This window comes from Anabrus simplex, chromosome 9, assembly GCF_040414725.1.
Source record: "Anabrus simplex isolate iqAnaSimp1 chromosome 9, ASM4041472v1, whole genome shotgun sequence".
Lineage (NCBI taxonomy): Eukaryota > Metazoa > Arthropoda > Insecta > Orthoptera > Tettigoniidae > Anabrus > Anabrus simplex.
The window spans coordinates 80,274,918-80,299,373 of NC_090273.1; the positions used below are offsets into that span (position 1 = coordinate 80,274,918).

Genomic DNA, 24,456 nt, shown 5'->3' on the forward strand with positions numbered 1-24,456 from the left:
CAAAAACTGAAGAGAGCAATTGCTCACAGTCCTAATCCTCCTGCTAAATTCATAAACCAACTGAAATTGCTATCCTAGTAGGATAATATGTCCAAAGCAAGTTGGGATTGTGTGGTGCCGAGTATACCTGGCTGTGTTCAAGCATGCATTAGTGCTGAAGTGGCTAACATGGTATTGATTTGCCACAAAAAGAACCATGTTTGTGTTCATTATCCCCTAGTATCATCTTTATGCTTTTGCATATCTGACTGCATGTTTTGTTTTCTATATACCGTAACCTATAATGCATAGTATACATTGATAAACACAGCAAAATACAAAGTGCACTAAACCAAAATATACCCAAAACTCATTTTGAGCACTATATTTAGTTAGATTGATAATTTACTGTTTCATTTGGCTTTTTACCTTTGGGAACATCATATTTTTCACATTCTTGTGTCAAAATAGTTCTCTTTTCCAGAATTGCTTTTGATTCATTAAGCTCACAGGCAAGCATATCATCAGGCTTGGCATTTTGCCATTTTTACCCCTTTTTTGCCAACAGACTTATAGGAAGTGGTACCTTCCTCAATCTTTTTTTTTTTTTTAACGAGAATATGGTATCTGTAGCCATAGCTGTTTCACCCAACTGTTTTTGTGCCTAAAATGTGTCTTCTGCCCAGGCTGACATGTTATCAGTCTTTGTAAGTAACGATCTTTTGTTTCTTTAGTCTTGAGGCTGCAAGACTCGACTGCCACCAATAAGAGTAGAATGTTGTTGCAACATCGGGAGCATTCGGTCTGGACTTGCATACTTTCTAAACTCAACTCAAACTTCTAGAGTTCGTAAAAAGAAACTTCATTCATTTTATGCTGAATCGTGCAACCTGCCTCCTAGAAGGGAATGGTCGATGAGCTCAAATAGAAACTCATAAAATTCTGATAAAGTTATCTACATCCTACAGGAAGTTCACTAAACCAAAAATTAGCTACTAGTTTCAACTGAGAGACCCTGAAGACAGATCTTGAATATGTTATATGATAGTAGACAGTTAGGGGCAGTTGGACATCTCTGAACTGTTCCCGATGCTCGAATGATAGGAGAGCACGCTTGAGAGCAGCCATTCGTCTACATGCTACTGTTAGTCCTTTTTTTTTTTTTTTTTTAAAGCATATTTTTCTGTTACTTGTCTAGACGACTTAACTAGCACTATGAACTACATGGTTGCTCCATAGCATATTTTGTCGCAAACCAAGAACAGTTGGTTGTATCCCATGATCTTGCCTCATCTCTGGACCTGTATCAAGAAATAGGACTAATGTTCCATTTTCAGTATGCTGTCCTAATGGAACACTTAAAACGAATGTCTTTACTGTTGATCAGTGATACAGATTTCAACAGTTGGAAGAAAAGTATATCTTATTGTGGGAGGAATCTGCAATGTTTGATGGTTTTGCCAGAAGCATCATCTTCTGGTCCATGAATCAAAAAGTAAGCTATAGTTGTTTTCAGAATGGAAAGCCCTTCTTCAATCACAACCTCTTCCTCATTTTTTCCAATTTTATAACAAAATTTTCCTCTTTGAAAATGCTTTGAAATTCAAGGGTCAAAAGTTCCTGCACCACAATTATTAAAGTGTTTTGGCTCTTATTCTGTTTGCAGATAAAACCACTCCTTCACCAACACTGCTTTGCTCTTCTGGCTTCTTCAAAATTAGAATATAATGTCCGATACAAAATATTATGTTCCATGGAGCTGATAAGACATAATTTTGATCTTCTCTCTGAAGTAAAGTTGCCACAATGATGTCATCAAACAAAACTTGCTACATACCTAAGAGAAGGAAAGTAGTTTCCTCCTGCGACCTTCATTCTCTTATAATCATTACTAATGTTCTCCCCTATTTTTCTTTCCATTTGGACTACAAACTTGACTCGAACTAGCAGACTTGATCTGTGATTGCTTATGCTTGCTGTGTGGGTCTCGCCCATAGCTTGTGTTATTAACCTATTCACTACCAAACCCATGTATATACGTTATTGAATGCAGTGCCTCGTCTGCCAAACCCGTATATATACGTTTTGGTGCAGAGTGTACTTCACCGATCTCGCAAATGAACACGATATAGTGTCATGCTTCAAGATTCCGTGGAACTTAAAGACAATATAAGAGTTGCAATTTGCATCCATCAGTGCTGAAGAACTTGGTAGAGTAACCGGAAACTTCATTAGGAGATGGCCATTATTTTGGCAGCGCATGGGTAACATTTTCAGCAAAACCTGTAAAAATGATGAGTAAAATGCATGATAATGATTTTGAGCACCGTATGCTGCCGTACATACGCTCGCGCGGTAGCCGGCAACTGAACCGTCACTGGCGGCCAAGGTCGAGCGAGAAAGTCCCTGCCAAGCATAAATAAAGACCCTGTGTAAGAAAACATAAAGGTCCAATAACACTGCCTTGAGGAGTTTCCCTCTTAATTATTAAAGGGACAGATAAAGCTTCACCTACTTTAATTCTCGGAGTTCTATTTTCTAGAAACATAGACACCCATTCAGTCACTCTTTTGTTAAGTCCAATTTCACTCTTTTTTTGCCAGTAGTCTCCCATGATCTAACCTATCAAATGCCTTAGATAAGTCAATCGCAATACAGGCCAGTTGACCTCCTGAATCCAGGATATCCTGCTATATCTTTCTGGTATCATACAAGTTGAGCTTCAGTGGAGTAACCTTTCCTAAACCCAAATTGCCTTCTGTCAAGTAGGTTTCATGTAAGATTTTTAAAAAATGTCAAGGTAGGTTTTGATATGAGGTTATTCATAGTTGTTGGAAATGTATTGCATAAAGAAGGGAAGTATTTTAATGATACATTGTATTTGTCTAGAACCCTTATTGGGCTGCGGGTTTAAGGGAATGATATGCATTTCATTAATAGCTTCAGTAAAAATGTACCTGTAAAAGTGCTTCTTCCTTTACAAAAAAAAGTCTGGCCCAGAGGGTTCGCCTCGTCATCAAAACTCGGCAGTGAAAAGTTTTAATATCATCATCTTCTTATTGTTCATCTAGACACGTCTCCATAACAACATTAACATCCACTGTAATAATGTACCAACTCATTTCCCTTTCAAGTTTGTTTTGCCCTAAGAAGAAAAAACCTTTATTTTGGATATAACTTAATGCACTCATTATCTGGTTTCATGACTTCGTTCTCATAGAAAGTCTAGTTAACTGACCTAGAAATAACCTCAAAACCAATACCACTGGCAAAAATGAGACTGGATGTCTTGCGCATCAAAGCTTATCTGTGCAAGTGTTCAGCCAGTAACCAGGGCTGCCACTATGTAGCATCTCGTGCTGTGTACTTATACTACTATGTGTCACGTTTTGATTGCAGAACTTTCCAGTTAATTATTATTAATAGAACATGCACAATATGTGCAAATATTTACATGGAAGAACAGAATTTTGTCAAAGATTCTGTTCTAAGCACACAATACATAGCATGATACCTGTCGCATTGGAGGTTACAACTTTCACGCACACGTTTGTCCGGGTTCGTGAAATCGTTTGTTCGCACATTTTTGTAGTGGAACCCAAGAATAGCAAACCTCGTTATATGTCTGAGGTTAAAGGTAGCTTGCTTCCAATCATTGGTTGTCATAGCATCAGTGGAATAAAACTCACTCCATATTTCAGATCTTTTTTGTTGTCTGTCTTTAGTTAATTTTTCATAGTTCACGGTAGAAGGCAAACCATGACTTATCCTTAAATCTTCTATGAAGAATGTTTCTCTAGTAAGTTTGTATGAGAGTCTTGAAAGGGTATATTTTGATAGGCATAAAACAGCTTTCAAAAACCGAGCTTTCACTTTTTCAGTGTAGCAAGATCATGGAGGGATAATTTGGGCCATATGATTTCGATGCCATATGTTAGGCTAGGTACAATTTTGGCATAAAAAAACTTCATGACAGTTTCTGGTGAGAGCTGTTGTAAGTTTTGTATATGATGAATACCTTTTATTGCTGTTGTTGATCTATCTTTTATATGGGTTCTGAAGGATTTGATTGTTGTTTGAAGAGTAATGTCTAAGTATTTAAATGTGTTGATTATTTCTAATGGATTATTCTTATGAAATATTTTATCGTTTGCTGCTAAATTTCCCCCATTTCTGAAGATCATTTGTACTGTTTTCTTATTGTTGATTTTGAATTTATCATCATCTGCCCAGGCAGCTATGCTGTCCAATCCTTTTTGAAGATCTTCTTTGTTGTGTGAGGCCAGGACCATGTTATCTGCATACATATATGGTGATAAGTTTGATATGTTCTTAATTGATTTGACAGTGTCAGAGGTTGCAATGTTAAACCTCAGTGGGCTGATGGGGTCTCTCTGTAAGACTCCATTTGTTTTGAATAATCTCAGAAGAACTTGATGTCGAGTCATTAATAATTACATAGTTGAATGCTAGAATATTTCATAATGATTTAATTAGTGGTGTACTTTCCCAAGAATTTTTTCGAGTGTCTGAATTACTAGTTGTCTGTCTAGTAGATCAAAAGCTTTTGTATAATCAATAAATACACAGTAGAGCTTCCCTTTCGGATGTCTCAAAGATCCTTCTATATCATCAGTCAGGTTTTTTTTAATTGCGTGTAGTGTGCTTCTGCCTTTACGGAAACCAAATTGCTCCTCTGGCAAATTGTCTAGTTCTTCAGTTAATTTATTTGGCAGTAACTTGGTAAGTATTTTTAATATATTATTCTCCAGTGCAAAACCTCTGTATGAATTTGGATCTTCTGAACCACATTTGCCTTTATATAATACTTTGATTGTCGATTTCCTCCAACTATTCGGGATGTTTCCAAGTTTAACGCATTTATTTAATAATTTTGTCCAAATGTCGAAGAATAGATCTACCGTTTGTTTTACATGTTCGTTAAATATGTGGTCAGGACCTGCAGATTTTTTGCTTTTGACCGATTTAATAACTTGTTCCACTTCAGCACTGGTTGAAACTTGTGAATTAATGTTTTCACTATCATTAGAATCAAAATTGAAGGCCAAATGGACACCAGAAATGTTAATTTTGGAGAAGTGGGATTCCCAAGTCTGCATGTCTATGTTATTAACGTGTTGTGATTTTCTTTTTCTCCGTGCTATAAATGGATCTCTTTTCGTTTCCTCTGCAAGTTCTCTTATATGGTTTAACTTTTTCTTTTGTATGAGGTCTTTATATTTCCTCCTAGCCAAAGAGTATTTTAAGAGATCTTCTTGTCGATTAGTTTCTCTTGTGATCCTTAAGAAATGTAAAGTTCGTTGTCTTTCTTCAAAGCATTTTGAATCAAACCATATTTTGGATTTCCTCCCTTTATATGGAATAACTGCGTCTAGAATGATAATTTTCCAGTGTCTTAGCTGCTGCGCCTAGTTCATTATTTCTCAAGTGATGTACGATAGTACTCGCATGTTCCAAGGCTGCAGCGAGCCTTTTTTTTCATCTAGTTTTCTTGTGCCAGAGTGATGTGGCTGGGTAGTTTCTTTCGCAGAAGATAAGATTTCCACTTTTATTGATACTGGACAATGTTTTCTGAACGGGATAATTGATTTGAGAGTGCTTAAGTTGTAATCTAAGATTTTCATCCGTTGACCTCTGTAAAATATAAGGTTTATTGTACTGCATCCGTTTGATGCGAAATAGATTTTATCTTCTGGCTTATTGATGAGCTTGAAACCCTTCTTCATCCACTGTCTGCAAAAGAATCTCTTTTCTCCGATTCTGAATATCTATTCTGTAGTTGAAATCACCAGCTATTATTATATTTCTTGATGTATCAATTTTTGTTATTTCCATTATAGTTTCTATAATGTCTTCTATGGGAGTATCAGGTGGCAGGTATAGGCTTGCTATTGTAATCAGATTTGAACGTATTATTGTAATATTTTCATCATTGAATACTTTTTGAATATTTCCGAAACGTGGTTTGTAATAGCGGGAGACACCACCTGATGGTCTGCCTAATTCTCTTTGCTTTCCAAGTGAGATGCATAGAATCCTCGAAGTCCCATGTCGTCTGTTAAGAAGGTTTCCAAAACCTAGTACATCTTGTCTTGTTAGAGTCGTCAGGTATCAATTTGAGAAGATTTTTTAGACCTTGACATTCCACAAAAGTAGATTAAAAATCAAAGCATGCCCCTGTTGAGCGTCGAAATCGATATTGCCTTACAAGCACACCTCTGGGCCAGAATTCCGCCTTTACCACTTTTTCAAGATCCGTAAACAATATTCCTATGCAGAATGCCTTAAGGTAACCTTTCGTTTGCAATTCTTCACATTCAATGGGCGTTTATCTGTCAAAAGTTGTCACCAGAGTGCAGCATAACCACAACAGGTCCCATACGTAATGCGGCTAATGGCGAATGTTAAGTAAATTTTATAGTTTATGACATTTACAAGCATGAATAATGCCAAGTACGTGCTGCTGTGTACCACTATGTAAAAACAGAGGAGGGCATAGGTTTCCAAAGGATCCCAGTTTGAGAAAACAATGGATAAAACAAATTCGGCGGATTAAATGGAATCCAACTGGCAGCAGGGCCGTTTGTTTCGAACATTTCGCACCCAAGGATTATATAAGCTCTACTTGGCGAGGTAGGACGATCAATTCAATCAGTAACATAGTTTAGAAACTAATGGTCCCTTAATTGCCTGATTGGTACTTAATCGTCTTAGGAATTTCCTATTTAATTCTAACCTTTAATCCTGTACATATAACAGGCATGTGCAGTAGGCCTACAGTTATTGCCCTATATATTAGAAAGATCTGCAGAAGCCGTAGCTACTCCTAACTGATTTACATTAAATCTTAATCCCAAAATAGATCTGCAATTCCATAACATACCACAATGTGTTCATTTTCAGGAGGCAATATACCTCTTAAGAAGACCTTGCAAAAGACAGATGTGCCTTCAGTATTTGCATGGACAAAAGCAAAGGGCAGTAAAAAAAGCAAAGAAACGAAAAGAGAGACATGACAAGAGACAGTTACTGTTAATCCAAGGAGGCAAAGATAGCATTGTCTGTGTACCTCCTGCGAATAGCCAGAATGATTTTGAGGTTATTGATGACATTTGTCCCTTTCCAAGTGTGAAGAATTAGAGGTTTATACTACTGATCATCCCCCTAACCAAATTACAGCAAGGCTACAATCTACAAGTACTGACTGCAACACAGACTGAAGAAATAGGCCTCAGTTAAAAAGTGACATTTCTAGAGAATCTCACTTCACCCAAACTAAAAGCAAATTTGTCCCATACCCTATAAATAATTTTCAAGGAAATGACAACATGCTGCACTATTCCGCTGGTTTAGAAAGTTCTGTGAAATTTATGTTTGTTTTTTATTCCCTAGGATCTGCATCATATCACCTTAACTATATAAATAGCCCTCCACCTATCCATTTAGAAGTTCTAGATTCTTTTTAACTATGATCATTCTAAGAAGGAATTTACCCTACAAAGAGGTGAGTTTCATGTTTTCTACTTCTGTCTCTCAAGTCTCAAACATTTTTAACACTTGGATAAGATCCATGTATCTCCAGTGGCAAGAGGTAGATATATGATCTTCAAAACAGCTGGTGAAGTTTCATATGCCAATTGATTTTAAAATTAAGTATCCAACCACCTGCTTGATCATAGACTCAACTGAATGCCCCATCAAAAAACCATCTCTTCCAACAGCTCAACAAGCAACATTCTCCTCTTACAAAAATAGAAACACAATAAAAGTTTTAGTTGGTTCAACACCAGGTGGATTTATATTTCACAATGCTGTGGAGGTGCAACTATTCTCCGGACCACCTTTTGAGCAGACTAAAGCTGAAGTGCGTGTATAGACCAGGGGATGGCGCGGGCGACGGGCAGCGCCTACGGTGTTGTCACACAGTAGGTGAGGGGGCAAGCGGGGTGCGTTACTCAGCACAAGTTTTGGCAATGGTGCCGTCAATTCAGAGCTGCCATACTTACTTACATACTCACTCAGTGGATGTCTTGAACCACAGCCGACTTGATACATCGCTCGAGCTACACAGCAAGGGATCCAGTCGGCTGTGCTTGAACACGTGGGTGCAGTTCCAATCGCAGTCTGTTTAAAACAGCAGTGAGAGAATTTTATCAGTGTGTTCGCTTTTACAAAAACAATTGTATGCTTATTCATAATTCTTGTAGTCTCTTGTACGTTTGTAGGTTTCTTCTTACTCGTTACTGGATATTATTGTGCAATGGATCCGAACAAAAATCTACCAGACTTAACAATTCAAGAAGAAACGCAAGATTTTTACATCCGTTGAGAGAAATATGATTCTGTCTGTTTATAAGGATTTCCAAGCAAATACTATTGACGGCGGGATTAGTCTACCTCGTGTGCTCACCCTAATTCTGATTCCGACTTGTGTGTGCAGCCACTCGATAGCGATACAGATTAATTACTGCGGTAGAAGGTAAGCTGATGCTGAAACCAGTGATGATAATGTTTTTATAAAAATATATTTGTAAAACAAATGGCGTATGGCTTTTAGTGCCAGAAGTGTCCAAGGACAAATTCGGCTCGCCAGATGCAGGTCTTCCGATTTAACGCCCGTAGGCGACCTACGAGCAGCGATGAGGATGAAATGATGATGAAGACGACACATACAGCCAGCCCCCGTGCCAGCGAAGTTAACCAATTAAGGTTAAAATTCCCGACCCTGCCGGAAATCGAACCCGGGACCCGTGTGACCAAAGGCCAGCACGCTAACCATTTAGCCATGGAGCCGGACATATATTTGTAATAATTAATTTATTGAAATTGTGCTGGACAGAGTGGAGGTGGGACAGATTTTCGCCTGGATCCCCAACTTCACCTGTCAGTTTCATGTTAATTCCAGTACAGTACATAATCACTGGTCCAGGACAGTGCCCTTGAGGCGGTGGAGGTGGGATCCCTCGCCGAGTCCTAGGGAAAACCAACCCTGGAGGGTAAACAAATAACGAAGAAGAAGCACAAAGTCATCACTTCTCTCGCTTATGTATCAATCACCCGTGAATAGCGTGACAGACCTCTTCGGCAGTTCATTTCAATCAGGAATCAAGCCACATATTTAGATAATAATAGTGATTAATAAATAATATATATATATATATATATATTGATAATAATAGTAATAATTTAATGAATGTAATGCTTACTGTGTATGTCAAAAGAATTCGTTCACAATGCTTTAAGCGTTGAAATTGTAGTTAGTACATAAAAAATGTGAAAACCTCTGACTCAGGTGGCAGCACGTCGGCCTCTTACCGCTGGGTTCCGTTGTTCAAATCCCGGTCACTCCGTGTGAGATTTGTGCTGGACAAAGCGGAGGGGAGGCAGGTTTTTCTCCAGGTACTCTGGTTTGCCCTGTCATCTCTCATTCCAGCAACACTCTCCAGAATCATTTCATTTCATCTGTCATTCATTAATCATTGCTCCAGAGGAGTGTGACAGGCTTCGGCAGTCGCCTCAATTCCTATCCTCACCGCAAGATGGGGTTTCATGCATTCCATCCCTGACCCGGTCATTGACTGGAAAACAGATTGTAGGTTTTCACATTCAAAATGTAATTCAGTAAATTAATTGTTTAAATATGTAAGCCATTAAAAGACTGTATGGGATTCTAACATGCATAAGTTAATGTATTAATTATTTTAAATCCTCTCGAGGTACAATCCATGAGCTGTGCTGTATTATAGTGCTGGAGTACAACTTTGAATAGCGCACCAGTTCATTTAGCAACCACGGTGAGCGTGACGAGGCAATGACGTTACTTCCGTTTTAGTCTGTTCAAAAGGTGGTCCGGAGAATAGTGATAGGCAGATGATGGGAAGGAAGTGACATTCTGGAAAAATTTCACCTTGGTGATTCCATTATGGCTGATAAGGGACTTGACATACAAGATATGCTTGTATCTCATGGTGTCACTGTTAACATCCCAAGATTTTTTAAGAAAATGAATAGGCTTACAAGTGAAACTTTAACAAAGAGACAGAAAAATAGCCAATAAAAGGATACATATTGAGAGATGAATAGGCTTGGGTAAAACATATAAAATACTGCAATCTCCAACGAGTCCCTCACACACTTCCTAGTCATCAGAAATCATATTTGTTATATGCTCTGCAATTTTAGAAGAAATATTGTTGGGAAGGATGCTTGATTAGTAACACTGAAGTCAGTTTTAAGTAACTTTTAAAATACAATACCTATAAAAACAGAACTTCTAGTGATGTGTAGCAATTTCCATTATACTTGTTGATCAATTGTAGGATTACAGCCTTTTAGGATGTGAAAACAGGTACTGAACATAAATTATGTAACAAAATAAATTGAATGTATTAAATTATGGTTTCATTTAAGGTAAATGATGTTGCAGCATTAAGATTACAAAACATTCCTTGTGCTATACAATGTTTATGAATTCATCTCTTATTCATTGCCTAAGTCAACAAAGACACCTCCGTACAGGCCATGAAGGCCCTTGGAAGAGTGGAATTCTTCATTTCTATGAACAAGGATAACTTTCATGTCCCTGAAGGTGTATATTACAAGTCTACAAAGACTCCTGTCAGTACAGTACAGCTCCCCTTGTATCTGATAGTAGTATGAGTGATCAGTTTTCAAAGCTAGGTTTCCTGATACATCACAAAGATACAAATATTCCACAGTTTCACAGGAAGCCATTTCATCTCTGCACAAGAAGTTCACCCTCATCCAGAACTTGGTCAGGTGAAGCACACAAGTATGGATGTTCTGTGCTTATGAATAATCCACACTCGTGTGCCTTCATAGAGTAAAGTTCCCCAAAAGCTTTTACTGCCACAGCTTCATACTTTCTTCCATGAATAATAGCAGGTGTAGACAATTCATGACTTGATGTTAGTTGAGCTAAGAATTGTTTTATGTCGGTCCTCTCGGTAAGGTGACAAACACGTTAAAACAATGAGCTAGGTATTCTGATGAAGCGTTCTTTGAACCAAAGTGGATTTGCACTCTGTCCCCTAGTTTTAAATTCCACATCAGTACAATCCCCTGGAGAAACATCTTTCAACTTTCTGAGCTTGCATCCGGGAGATAGTAGGTTCGAAGCCCACTATCGGCAGCCCTGAAGATGGTTTTCCGTGGTTTCCCATTTTCACACCAGGCAAATGCTGGGGCTGTACCTTAATTAAGGCCACGGCTTTTTCCTTCCAACTCCTAGGCCTTTCCTATCCCATCGTCGCCATAAGACCTATCTGTGTCGGTGCGACGTAAAGCCCCTAGCAAAAAAAAATTCTCCTCACGATATCCAAAATAATCATGAACATTATGAACAGCTGATGTGCAGAGGGATACAACGGTAAGATTGGCATGGGGTTTGGGGATGGGTAATTTGCAGTGAAGTTTACGGATAAATTTCTGAAGTGCTCAATGTATGAAGAAGTATTTCGGAACTGGTGTGACCGGAGATTGTGACTTCTTATATCTTGAACAGATGACTCGACCTGGACTGTCTTTAAAAAACTAGTGCATTAGCTTTAACTGGAGAGGCTTTAAATTTTTTTCACTTTTGGAAAGATTGTAGCTGGCTGGTACAGGTTTCCTGGCAGATGAAGGTCTTGCTGGTATTGAAATCTAACAAAGCATGTAATGTAGTACATACATGTTTGCTGTGAGCAAATGGTCCCATACCATAGCACTACATTCACACTGGCACTCCTCAATTAAGTCTGCTATTTTCAAGCCTACATGGTATATCACATTTTTCCTATACTCTGATGCAACTCTGCCTTTTAAAAATGTAAATTCACCTTTGTGTGCCCAACGCAAGCTCAACAAATACCTCTCTTTGTACATTTTACTACCCACACCTAAATCACGTTACTCACAGTTCTTTAAATATCTTGAAAAACACTGGGCTGTCACAGTTTGAAGGTCTGTACTTTCATTAACGTCCTTGTATACTACTGCACTTGGTACTTTCATCATGAAAATATCCTCCTCCTCACCCTGCCAATTTTCCACATTAAATGCGGCATCATAATCTTCGAGCCTATAAAGAATAAAATACAAAATGTTACGTGGATATTGACGTTTACAGCATCCATAAAATTGACAGTGTACTAGGCCGAGGCCTATGTCAGGTTAAGAAAATACACAGCAGCTATAATCCAAACAACAATACCTCTTTATAAGTTCACTCTTCCTTCCATGAACTTTCGCATTTCTTCTTCCGAGTTCCGCCTTAAACTGAAATAAATTCCTGTTCCCATAATTCTTTTTTTTCACTCATTTCGATGCCAGACAGAACAGCCAATTGCATTAGAAAGAATGAAGCATGTCCGCCCATTCATATGCGCCGGGACCCCTTCGGACCTTACTGAACTCTTGTGGCGGCAACATGAAGTTCGCCTAGAACACTTCCATTGCAGTGGTAATTCCTTGTTTGTGCAAATATCGTTCTATTTTCTCTTTAATGATATCATGATGTACCTTGCCGACAGAGCAAAGCATGTTTAGCTCCAGCCTGAAGTTCCCCTTCCATTGATTGCATTGTGCCTATTGTTGCCTTGGGGTATCGCGGGATCTCATTTCTATTCAATGCTTCTATATAGTTTCTTCCTTCCCCCGTTTTTCTGTTTAAATCTTGATGAGATGTTGTAGTATCTTGTTTAGAGTTCTGAAGGACATGATTTTCTGTGGCGTTAGTTATTTGTTGGATAGGAATTGTAGGTGCTGACCTTTTAGGACCTTTGTTTATAACCATTGATTTTTGTTTTAGAATTAGAAGTTTTTCAACAGTCTTTTCAGTTACTGTAGTCATGTCTGTAGAAAGAAAGGATAATAATAATACCGGGCGAGTTGGCCGTGCGCGGCTGTGAGCTTGCATCCGGGAGATAGTAGGTTCGAATCCCACTATCGGCAGCCCTGAAGATGGTTTTCCGTGGTTTCCCATTTTCACACCAGGCAAATGCTGGGGCTGTACCTTAATTAAGGCCACGGCCGCTTCCTTCCAACTCCTAGGCCTTTCCCATCCCATCGTCGCCATAAGACCTATCTGTGTCGGTGCGACGTAAAGCCCCTAGCAAAAAAAAAAAAAAAAAAAAAAAAAAGAATAATATGTTTTCTATTTTTTCATTCAATTGATTGAGCAAATTATTTTTCTCTTTAAAATCTAAAAGTTCTGGTTTGCAGATATCACAAAGCCAAGTGAGTTTAATCTTTGTGATACCATTTGTTATAAGGGCCTCCACACTGAATAGCATTACATCGAGATTCGAACTGCATGCACCACAATTTGATTCGTTTTTGTTTGTTGAGATTGGTTCGTTGTACGAATTGGCCGGCATGACCCTTGGAATTTAAAGATAAGAAAGATGCATGAACTATTTATTCTTATGTTGTTAGATATTGAAATGCACTACCCTACCTGAATCGATGTGTATATTCTAGTTAGGCTGTTATTCTGTATTGTTTCATTTCTATGTCAGCAGGAGCCAATGAGGTAAGTTTTCATTGGAAAAAATGGAGCTATTATTCACTAGCAAAAAATTCCCTGACCAAAATGGCGTCTCCCAGCGGAGCAAGCAATGATTAAATTTTCCTTCACAATTCACTCCTTTCTTGCTATACACTATGGACAACACAATCTGTTGAGAAGGGACACTTTTTAGATATATATTATTCCTTGTATGGATTATTTGAAACCACAGACACTATTTAATCGTTGCGAATGTACCATCTAGAATTATGCTTGTCCATCACCTGTCACTTTTTTTTCTTTCTTTCAGTTAAACCATGGTTATTTTTTGGCAAGTAGGTTTCATGTACGATTTTTAAAAAATTTCAAGGTAGGTTTAGATATGAGCTTATTCATAGTTGTTGGATAGATTGTTGGAAATGTATTGCACAAAGAAGGGAAGTATTTAACGATACGCTGTATTTGTCTAGTTCCTAAAACTAGTGATTCAATAGTTTTGCTAAAACTGTTAACAGTAGCATAGTGCTGTAATTTTTATTACATTTCATTTGTTCGTGTGTTCTTTTATTGTAGATTCAATTTTCTCAATTTCTTTATAACCAAGAACCAATAAAATATCTGAAAAACTTTAGATCACAAAGTTTCAAAAATAAAGTCACTGGACACACTTTTTGTCTTAATTAAACAAAATAATGCATCTTCATTCCTACTTACTTTTTAGCGAGATGGTAGGGATTATGATATAGATTGTCAGAAAGCAAGACGTCTTGGATACCTGGCTCAATACTGGTCAAATTCGGTTGAAGATTGGTTCATAAAAAAATTCAATTTCCGAACTATTATTTTCTTTTTGAAATAAACAAACCTTCCTCCTGAAGATTGCTGAAACCCATTTGAAAATTTGCAATGGTTCTGTAGACAGTTTGGGTAATATCGTACAATTGCATTTTAAGCCTACTGCCTTTACAAAGCAAAAGCTGCTGTATCCGCAATAATAAAAAGACATTCCAGTTGGGTTTTTTTTGTTTTGTTTTGCAAAATATATTTCAAATTCTTCCTTCATGATTTTGTACTGGTTACAAACAAGAAACTGAGAATCAGCTGTTGGAAAAGGTGCAGACTGCCTTTTATGTAAATAACCTGCAATGCCAGGATTTTTTGAAATGCCTACTAGCTGTTATCGATTTCTACAACAAAATTTAAAAATACTGTTTGAACAGGAGAAATTATACTCACATGCTTGATGCTGGACAATCATCACATTGTCCTTCAATTAATAAAAATGACATGAAGATGAAGTAATGCAAAATCAGAACTACGTTCATTTCAAAGCACTAAAACAGTTTGCCATAATTGAAATAACCTTGCTAATACTTAAACAATTCCAGAGTGAAGCAGCGTAGGGAAAATATCCTGTTTATCTACGGTCAAGCTTTCCTTACGGCAATGCTGCCCTACTTAAGAAACCATACAAGATCCATATCTAGAGGTATTTCCTTGATCTTAAAAACAACCCACTTATGGCTAACTCCATCCAAAACAGTGCCCATGTATTGTTTCTTACTGGTCCCCTTTGTTTCTTGTGTAACTGTCACAAATTTGGAGGCACCTCCAGTCATTTGGATTGACAAAGCTCTGGTTGACAGAATATTGTCATTCACATTAACTGTGTTGCTTGTAATGGACAATGTTTTGTTTGTTACCTTTCTCTTAAAACAGATGCTACATTACCTGCCATTATCATTGATACAGTGTAAGGTAAGAAATAAAAGTAAATTTTCTCCAAGAGAATTAGGTTTCCTTACTTTGGCTATGTGCAGTCTTAAGGATAGGATGTTTTGAGTTTCTTCCTATTAATCTAACACTGCATCTTTCTCATAATTTTGTATCAACATGAAGGTGATGTATTTGACCAAATAGGCATGGAGCTGACACAGGAAAGGAATTTTGGGGCAGGATAAAGGTATTATCCTCATTACAAATTCATAGCATCATCCAAAATTACTTCCTCTATAATATATTAATGGCCAATATTGCAAAGCCAAGTTTCACACATGTAGAGGTTGATGCTAATGAAGTGGTAATTTGGTTGATAACCCCACTAAAATAAAATGTTGTTCACATTTAGTACATTTTTATTATCTTTAATAGAATTTACAAAATTACAACATCCAGGAACATGGAATGTGCTCATGTAAGATAAATCAAGTTATCAAAACATATGTAGCAAGCACTGTAAGAAAAAAGGAAAGCAAACCTTTCTTGTTAGCAACCACCAAGGAATTCTACATTTCAATAATATTTCTTTAAAGACAGGCTGAAGTATGCTGCTAGCTGAATTAACAGTAACAGTATAAAGGAATTAGGATGTAGCATTTAGTACAGTCATTTCAGACAATTACAAATCTGTAATATAGATTTAAGGTCTGCTTCTTTGCCAAATGATCAGTGTACTGGTGTTGGGTTCAAATTCCTGGCCTTGTGTTTATCTTAATGCACTACCTCAAAATATAATGAATACATTGCCTACACACAGGCTTGGCATCAGAAAGGGCATCCAGCCATAAAATTATGCCAACCCCAATAAATCGGGGAAAAGGCCAGGAAGAAAATTAGAGACCTCGTAAATCTTATTGACTGTCATTGCTCGTGTCACTTACTTCCTCAGTCAAATAGAGATAAGTAGCAAATTTTAGCCTGTCTTCGAACGTAAGATTTAAAAAATGAATTCACTCACCTGACTGTTTCTTTCCAGGAACCCAGAGAAGTTCATCGTAACGTGAGGCAGTGGCAGAAATTCTGTGAATTGGTGCTAGTGTTACAAGCCAGTTTGACTGAAATTAATGATAGGTGGGCTGATGGCAAAGGACCACTGGCTCAAGAATTTAAAGGTGATGAGGTCAAGCAACTCGTAAGAGCTCTCTTCCAAAATAACAAGAAGAGATCTGCCATCTTGGCTCTTATCAAGTGAACTCTATTGATATTTGCGGGTTTTGCCTTTATTGAATGACCTCATGACAATGCTCAGGAACGCAGCAGATTGAAAAATAAACCCCTTTTATAATTTGGCATTATGCAGTATTAATTTATTTTACCACCAATGCCTCCCTTCCCTCCATTTTCTGCATAATGGGCCAAACAAGGTAGACAGAACAAACCATGCAGTTGTCATATGCACAAATGTACACTATGTGATCAAAAGTATCCTGACACCTGGCTGAACATGATGTACAAGTTTGTGGCACCCTCCATCGGTAATGCTGGAATTCAAGATGGTGTTGGCCCACCCATAGCTTTGGTAACAGCTTGCACTCTCGCAGGCATACATTCAAATCAGGTGCTGGAAAGTTGCTTGGGTTATGGCAGCCCGTTCTTCACGAAGCGCTGAGGAGAGGTAGCCATGTCGGTTGGTGAGGCCTGGCAGGAAGCTGGCGTTCCAAAACATCTCAAAGGTGTTCTATAGGATTCAGGTCGGGACTCTCTGCAGGCCAGTCCATTACAGGGATGTAACTGTCGTGTAACCACTCTGCCACATGCCGTGTATTATGAACAGGTGCTTGATCGTGTTGAAAGATGCAATTGCCATCCCCGAAGTGCTCTGCAACAGTGGGAAGCAAGGCGGCACTTAAAACATCAATGTGGGAGTGTTGGCACTACACATGCTGGTAGATGACGTACACCGGGCATTCGCCATACTCGCACCCTGCCATCGGATCGCCACATTGGGTACAGTAATTCGTCACTCCACACAACGTTTTTCTACTGTTCAATCGTCCAATGTTTACGCTCCTTGCACCAAGCGAGGCATCGTTTGGCATTGACCTACGTGGTGTGTGTGGCTTATGGGCAGCCACTTTACCATGAAATTTTCTCACCTCCCGCCAAACTGTCATCCTGATGCAGTTTGGAATTCCTGTGTGATGGTCTGGATAGATGCTTGTCTATTAAACTTGACGACCCTCTTCAACTGTCGGCGGTCTCCGTCAGTCAACAGATGAGGTCGGCCTGTACACTTTCGTGCTGTATGTGTCCCTTCACATTTCCACTTCACTATCACATCAGAAACAGTGGACCAAAGGATGTCAAGGGGTGTGGAAATCTTGCGTACAGACTTCTGACAAGTGACACCCAATCACTTGACCACGTTCGAAGTCCGCGAGTTCCGCGGAGCGCCCCATTCTGCTCTGTCATGATGTCAAATAACTACCGAGGTCGCTGCTATAGAGTACCTGGCAGCACAATGCACCTAAGATTAAAAACGTATGTTTTTGGGGGGTGTCCAGATACTTTTGATCACATTGTGTACCTACGGGGTATAATTCCTCAATATTGACCTTTTTTAATAGCAACTACATTAATCTATAATACACAAAACAATTTCCAATTTATTTCATATTGCAGACTTGTTGAGCCTTAGATGTATCCAGCTACAGACCTGGAAACACAAACATTTAAGAAACACCCTAGGTATAATAGTTCTCTTCAGTTTATCACCTTCTGGCACTATTGGTATTAACACACAAATTTCCTTTAAAATCAACCCTCAGAACGATCACTAATGCCCCGTGTTTATAAATGGCAACTTGTATTTTACATTATGAACAGTATTGGGGGGCCTCCGTGGCTCAGGTGGCAAGGCACTGGCTTCTCACTGCTGGGTTCTATGGTTGAAATCCCAATTACTCCATGTGAGATTTGTGTCGGACGAAGCAGAGGCGGGGCAGGTTTTTCTCCAGGTACTCCAGGTTTCCCTGTCATCTTTAATAGCCACACTTCAATATAATTTCATCTGACGGTCATTAATTTTTCCCCAGGGGAGTGCGACAGGCTTCGGTAGCCAGCACAATTCCTATCCTCGCTGCTAGATCGGGCTTCATTCCTTCCATTCCTGATCTTGTCGAATGACTGGTAACCAGTTGTGGATTCTCGTTTCCATTAATAGTATTATATAGCAAACTACACCAAAGTAAAGGTCTTTATGTGGCATAATCTATCGAATGAAACTACAACGGTACTCCCTTTCAACATCATCCTCATGCAATAGTCACTTTCAAAGCTAAAGAGGAGGAAACTTGCTCACAATTAACAGGAACTGAAGATAACGGGCGCTGCTAAGGGAGCATATATTTGCCGTCTAATAAACATCAAATTAATTTATTTCCATGATAATCTGCAGAGGAATGTGCATGACAAAATGTCTAAACCACACCCCAGAGGAACAAGAACAAAAATAAATTGCTCCTTAATTTATATCTTAGCAAATCGGGAGGTGGTGGTTTTTTTTTTTTAAGAGGAAGTACACCTAGATAACCATCCTCTCTGAACAAATGAAGCGGAAAGAAAATTAAAATAAAACAAAATTATTTATTCACCAGACGAATTTGAAAATGAATTAAAAAAAAAAAAAAAAAACAATTACTGTGCTGAGCCGGAAAGGCCACAAGCACATCAAAAGGGAACACAAGTTCCCCGAGTAATAGAACAATTGAAATATTCATGCCCTCCATTAATCCACTCTCATACAAAGCAAATGACAAGATTATCGACTGACTGGTCATTTTCCAACTCCAGTTTCCGTAGGTGTGGTAGACAAGCGCTCGCCACTTTTTTCCAGAGTATAGTTTAGGTTCCTCTATGTCCTCCCACTTGAGAGTCCTCTTGCTGACCTCCGATTCCACTGCCTCTATTCATAGATACCTAGTAAGAGTTTGAAGATCCCCCTGCAGACCCTGGTTCTGTCTTAACCGAGACACATCAGCGCACTTGAGGATGTTAGCCACGATGAATTTGGCACCACAAGAATCTCCCTCTTCAGGAGTGCATAGATCTTCCACGACTTATCCTCAGCCTACATAAAACTACGGCCTCTCTTGGTGAAGGTTGGAAAGAGGACCGCCACACATTAGTTGGTTTTTCAATTGCTCGCAGCTTGTTGGGAGTTCAGACAACTAGCCACTATGCAATTCTCACGACGCCAAGTGGTTCAACGTAGCCAAAAACAAATATCCCAAGCTGGCATGTTCACAGGTCTAGGAGGGAGAAGTATTGCTTCTTTTGTAGCTTGATCCACAAGTTCATTTCCCGCAATCCCAATGTGACTTGGAAGCCACGTGAAAGTGACTCTGGTGCCAGCATCACAACCTGTCTAGGTCAGGAATCTGTTGTACCAGTGGGTGTTGCGAAAAACAGGTGTCAGTAGACTGCCGAGAACCTAACAAATTGGTGAACCGAAGCATCCGCAGGTTTATTTGGTCGTGGAAATAGCTATAGATGCATCTCATTAGAGGTCCATTGAAGGCAACCACCGATAACCACATCTAATTCACGACACAAGCTATGGGTATTGAATAGGTGAATCTTTCCTTGTCTTGATCATTGTAATTGCTTGTCAATACGAATCATCATGAAATTCATAACAACAAACTATCAATTCGAATCCCAACCAGCCGTGTGGCATTTGGTCGGTTTTGGTACCTCTAGTGGCATCTGGTACTAGAAGATGCATCGATAGCTTGGATGTTGCGGCATTTCACAAATTTTGGCGGCGTTCGTGAGATGTAACTGCTGCCCCCTTATTCTTAAAGCCTGAACTCCAGATTCAGCGAGTAGACTGGGAATGGAGCTTGTACGGAGAGTTCCTGTTGCCAGCCTAGCTCCACTACGGTGAACACTATCTAGAAGGTTCAGTGTAAATCTTGATGCTGAAACATAAGCCACACTACCGTAGTGAAGTTGGGAAAGTGCTGTAGCCGTGTAAAAACCCGCAAAATCAGCCCTAACACGAGGTTCATGCAGGCAACTTTCAACTGACAGCAAGCAGAGATCTGGTTTAGGATGCACAAGCCAACGCCAATAGAAGTGTACAACTGAGGTTTTCGCCGATGAAAATAAAAAAATCATGTTGCAGGGCCTATCTGTTGATTCTGTTAAAGCCTGCTGTAGCTGCCTCTCAGCAACCACCATCCTTATGGAGCCAAAATGTAGAGCTAAATTATCTACATACAGCGACTGAACTACTGTGGGCCCAGCAGCAGCAACTATGCCATTAATGGCGACCACGAACGTGACATACAGATCCCTGTGGTACTCCATTTCCTTGAATATACGGTAATACTGAGAAAAAGCATTCTCTACTCAGACCAAAAAGAGACGGACACATTAAGTTCTTAATAAATGCAGGTAAATTTTCACGAAATCCCCATTGGTGTAGTGTGGAGATTATCCCCTATCAGGTAGTATCGTTAGCCTTTTCCATGTCAAAAATCACAGTGATTAGGCGTTCCTTCCAGAGCAAGGCTTCGTGAATGGCGCTCTCCAGTTTGACCAGACAGATGATGATGGCATACCAACAAGAGCGAAAATCACACTGGTATTTAGTCGAGACCTTTTTCCATGGCCCACTCAAGTCGCTGGTTCACCATCCTTTCAAATAGCTTACAGAGGCCATTTGTAAGGCATGCTGGCCTGTAACTACCAAGAAGCTTTGGATCTTTGGCTTGGGAATCGGCATTACAATTCCCTCACTCCATATACTGTTGAATAGGGTGATACTATCCTTGAGGCATCGATGTTGGGATGCTATTTAAACTATAGACCACATCCAAACAAACACAGAAAACAAATTCTAAGACAAGCTGCAAAGCAAATGAAACCTGGCAGTGTATCGACAGAATGGAGTATTAGCAATAGAAGTTGCCAGTAGCTCCTTGCAAGACCTGATTCTTCTAGAGAAAACTGACATTTATTTTGTTAATTATAGGCTCTCAAATATGTATTACAGGGAGAAAGAATGAAAGATAATGAAACAGCTAGAGGATATTTCAATATCTATACATAATGCCAATTGGTCGTCTGTACACTGTTTATTCTACGGTCTTCCCCAGGTGAGCTTGTCAGAAGTATCAAACATATACAGTTAGCAATATTCAAGATTAGCTGTTGTACCCATTAGAGGCGGATTAGTTACTGCATAATTGCAGCAGGAGTGATCCAATGAAGTAGTGTTGGCTACTGAATGCATGATTCGAAGCAGTGTATCGATTCATTCAAGTGTCCGAGTGAATCGATTCACAGTAACGGCGAGCTCATGGCACACGATTCAGCTTACTCCCAGCGGACAGTGCTGAGTGGCGCACTCACTGGACGTTGACGGGGAGCCGAGCTTCCGCTGCAGCAAAACAGTGAATCATGGTACATCGAAAGAATCGTGAACGAGCGCGGCTCAGTGAGACACATGATACACACGGCTCCTAATCAGCGTGAATCATGGCACATCGAAAGAATCGTGAACGAGCGCGGCTCAGTGAGACACATGATACACACGGCCCCTAATCGGCGTGAATCATGGCACATCGAAAGAATCGTGAACAAGCGCGGCTCAGTGAGACACATGATACACACGGCCCCTTATCGGCTCACTGGACACCCGGAGAGCCGAGCTTCCGCTGCAGCGAGACACTCGGTGAGCCATGCTACACTGAAAGAATCGTATGCTATAATGGACTCTCGAGCTCAGCTCATTTGAAAATAATACCCATTTGCATTCACTGTCCTCTTCTTACAGGGAGGTTTAAATAATAGATTTTGCAGTGTTAAAAAGGTAGTCACAACATAATTCTGAAGTACGTAGGCTATTAGGTTATACTATTTATTAGTTTAATGAATCTTAGTATTGTAACTTAGTTGACATTTGACAATTAAACTCGACTCTAGCCTGCCCTATGACTATGAGAAATGCTCATGACCACTCAAAAGTACCTGTTTTATATTGGGAAGAACAGCTCAGTATTCTCTCAGTTCATATGTCACATCATTGCACAAGACTTCAATCATATGTGGACAGACGCAATAACAGTATGTTGAATCAGAAAACCAGCGGGCTACTGTACATCTCGGGTAGCCTATACAAAATATGACAATTTAAAAAATCCTCAGCTGATTAGAAAAATACTTTTTTTTTAAATGACTGAGCGAGTTGTCGTGCGGTTAATATCGCGTTGCTATGAGCTTGCATTCGGGGGATGGTGGGTTCGAATCCCACCGTCGGTAGCCGTTAGGATGGTTTTTCCGTAGTTTCCCCACTTTCACACCAGGAAATGCTGGGACTGTACCTTAATTCAGGCCATGGCTGCTACCTTCCTAACCTTTCCCCTCCTGCGTCGCCGGAAACCTTCGATGTATTAGAGTAACTAGCATTTTTTCTAAGAAAGGAGTTCATAGTATGAATACCAGATGGCAGCTGCGAGCACTGAATGCTGTTGCTGCTGTCTTACCAGCACATAGTACACAGATGCAGGAGTGGTGGCCAATGAGCCGTGAATCGGATCACTGTATCGATTCAGTAACGTGAACAGAATCAAATGAATCAAATGTCCCATCAGTACAATGAAGATGGGTGGCAGCAGAAAAGACAAGAGATCATTTTTAGGACTTAACAATGTAGCACTTCATATTTTAATTTTCTTCGACTTAGCAATATTGGGGCATTTTTCATCCGCCCCTCATTCTTTGAGCGAACGCTCCTCATTTTAATAATTTTCATAATATTGATCAACAGGTTCCAGTGACTATACTTTTATACCTCGTAAAAACAATCACAACCTCCATTTACCTTGTTAGCCATGCTCGCCGTTGATGGACATTGTAATAAAAACCTTTACTAGTAATATCTCCATTATACCACATAGGGTAAAAATTTATCTAACATAACAGATTGGAAATGGCAGTTTTGAAACTTTGCATAAGATTTCCAGATATATTCATACATATTTGATGGTGTTTTTTGAACCTAATATGGGATAACTTAGTACGAGATCAATTGCCCTGTTAATGCAATGGACACAACCAAATGCAGCTAGACCATACCCACGGCACAAAAATCAGTGCCAGATTCTAATGTAGTATATAACCATCTTCATTTTTATCTAAAAAAGACAATATTGCAAGGAATTCTAAGTCTTTTAGTTCAAGGTATTCACAACAAGCAATGATACAAGAAACAAAGTCCAGTACCTGGAGATTACCACAATATATTAAAATGTCATTCATCTGGAAGCATAGCAAGCACAATGAAGATGCAGAACAGAACTGTTATGCAATTTCTTCAACAAAACATAATAACTGACCTATGAGCACTACACTCCTATAATATTTCACTCCAAGCTTTCACTGGACAGCCAAGTGAGAAGGGAACTCTGCATAGACAAAACTTGCTAGAGGGATCAAGCTGTACAGGTTCTTTGGGATGTCGATGGAGAAGAGAAACAACTTTGGGACAGGAGAAAATGGCGCACACTCATCAGCGTGGCTAAAACAATTCTATGCTTAACCCTCTCCAGCCCAATTCGACACGTGGAAATCCCCTTCAAACAGTCATGAATAAAGTTTCTGTGCAAAAATCCATACAATTTTAGGAAAAATAAAGAAAATAGAACAGTTATTCCAAATGGAATATGAAACAGTTGCTTAGCAAATTCACAGAAAACATTAAAGTTAGTGATTCCAATTGGAATTATAGGCCTGGTGAGGGTTAAAACTGCTGTGATTTTAAGTTTTCCGTGATTTTTGGAAATGAGACATAGCTCTCATAGTGCGTTGGCACTGCTGGTGGCTTCAAGTAGCCTATGCAGTGGCCTCCACGGTATGCACTAGCCTTGCGTCTTGGGTGGTGTGCTAAGTCCCAGCTAACGAGCCTAACTTAGCCCGCGAGGGCGAAATGCAGGCAACCAAGAATGAGTTAGCTGGAAAATTTATAATGTCCAATTACGGACCATTATATTGGTATTATAAATTTACTCATTCAGGACAAATATTTTAGGTTCCCTATGGGAATCAACATCTACATCATGTAAATGTTAGTTTCATTGCGGTAAAACACGGGTGTATGACACTTTGAAAAACAAAGATCGCATAATGAGCGAGTGGCTGGAGAGTAATAATGGGCGACA

The 24,456-nt window shown here is 39.3% G+C and overlaps 1 protein-coding gene across 1 annotated transcript in view; it reads left to right on the top strand.

Moving 5' to 3' along the window:
• Zw10 (Zeste-white 10) overlaps positions 1-23,829 on the top strand; it is a 196,409-nt gene extending 172,580 nt beyond the window's left edge. The window contains exon 10 of the mRNA XM_067153573.2: positions 16,266-23,829. Within this exon, the coding sequence (XP_067009674.1) occupies positions 16,266-16,481 (216 nt within the window). The 3' untranslated portion in view covers positions 16,482-23,829. The remainder of the gene's footprint in view (positions 1-16,265) is intronic.
• The last annotated feature ends 627 nt before the right edge of the window (positions 23,830-24,456 follow it).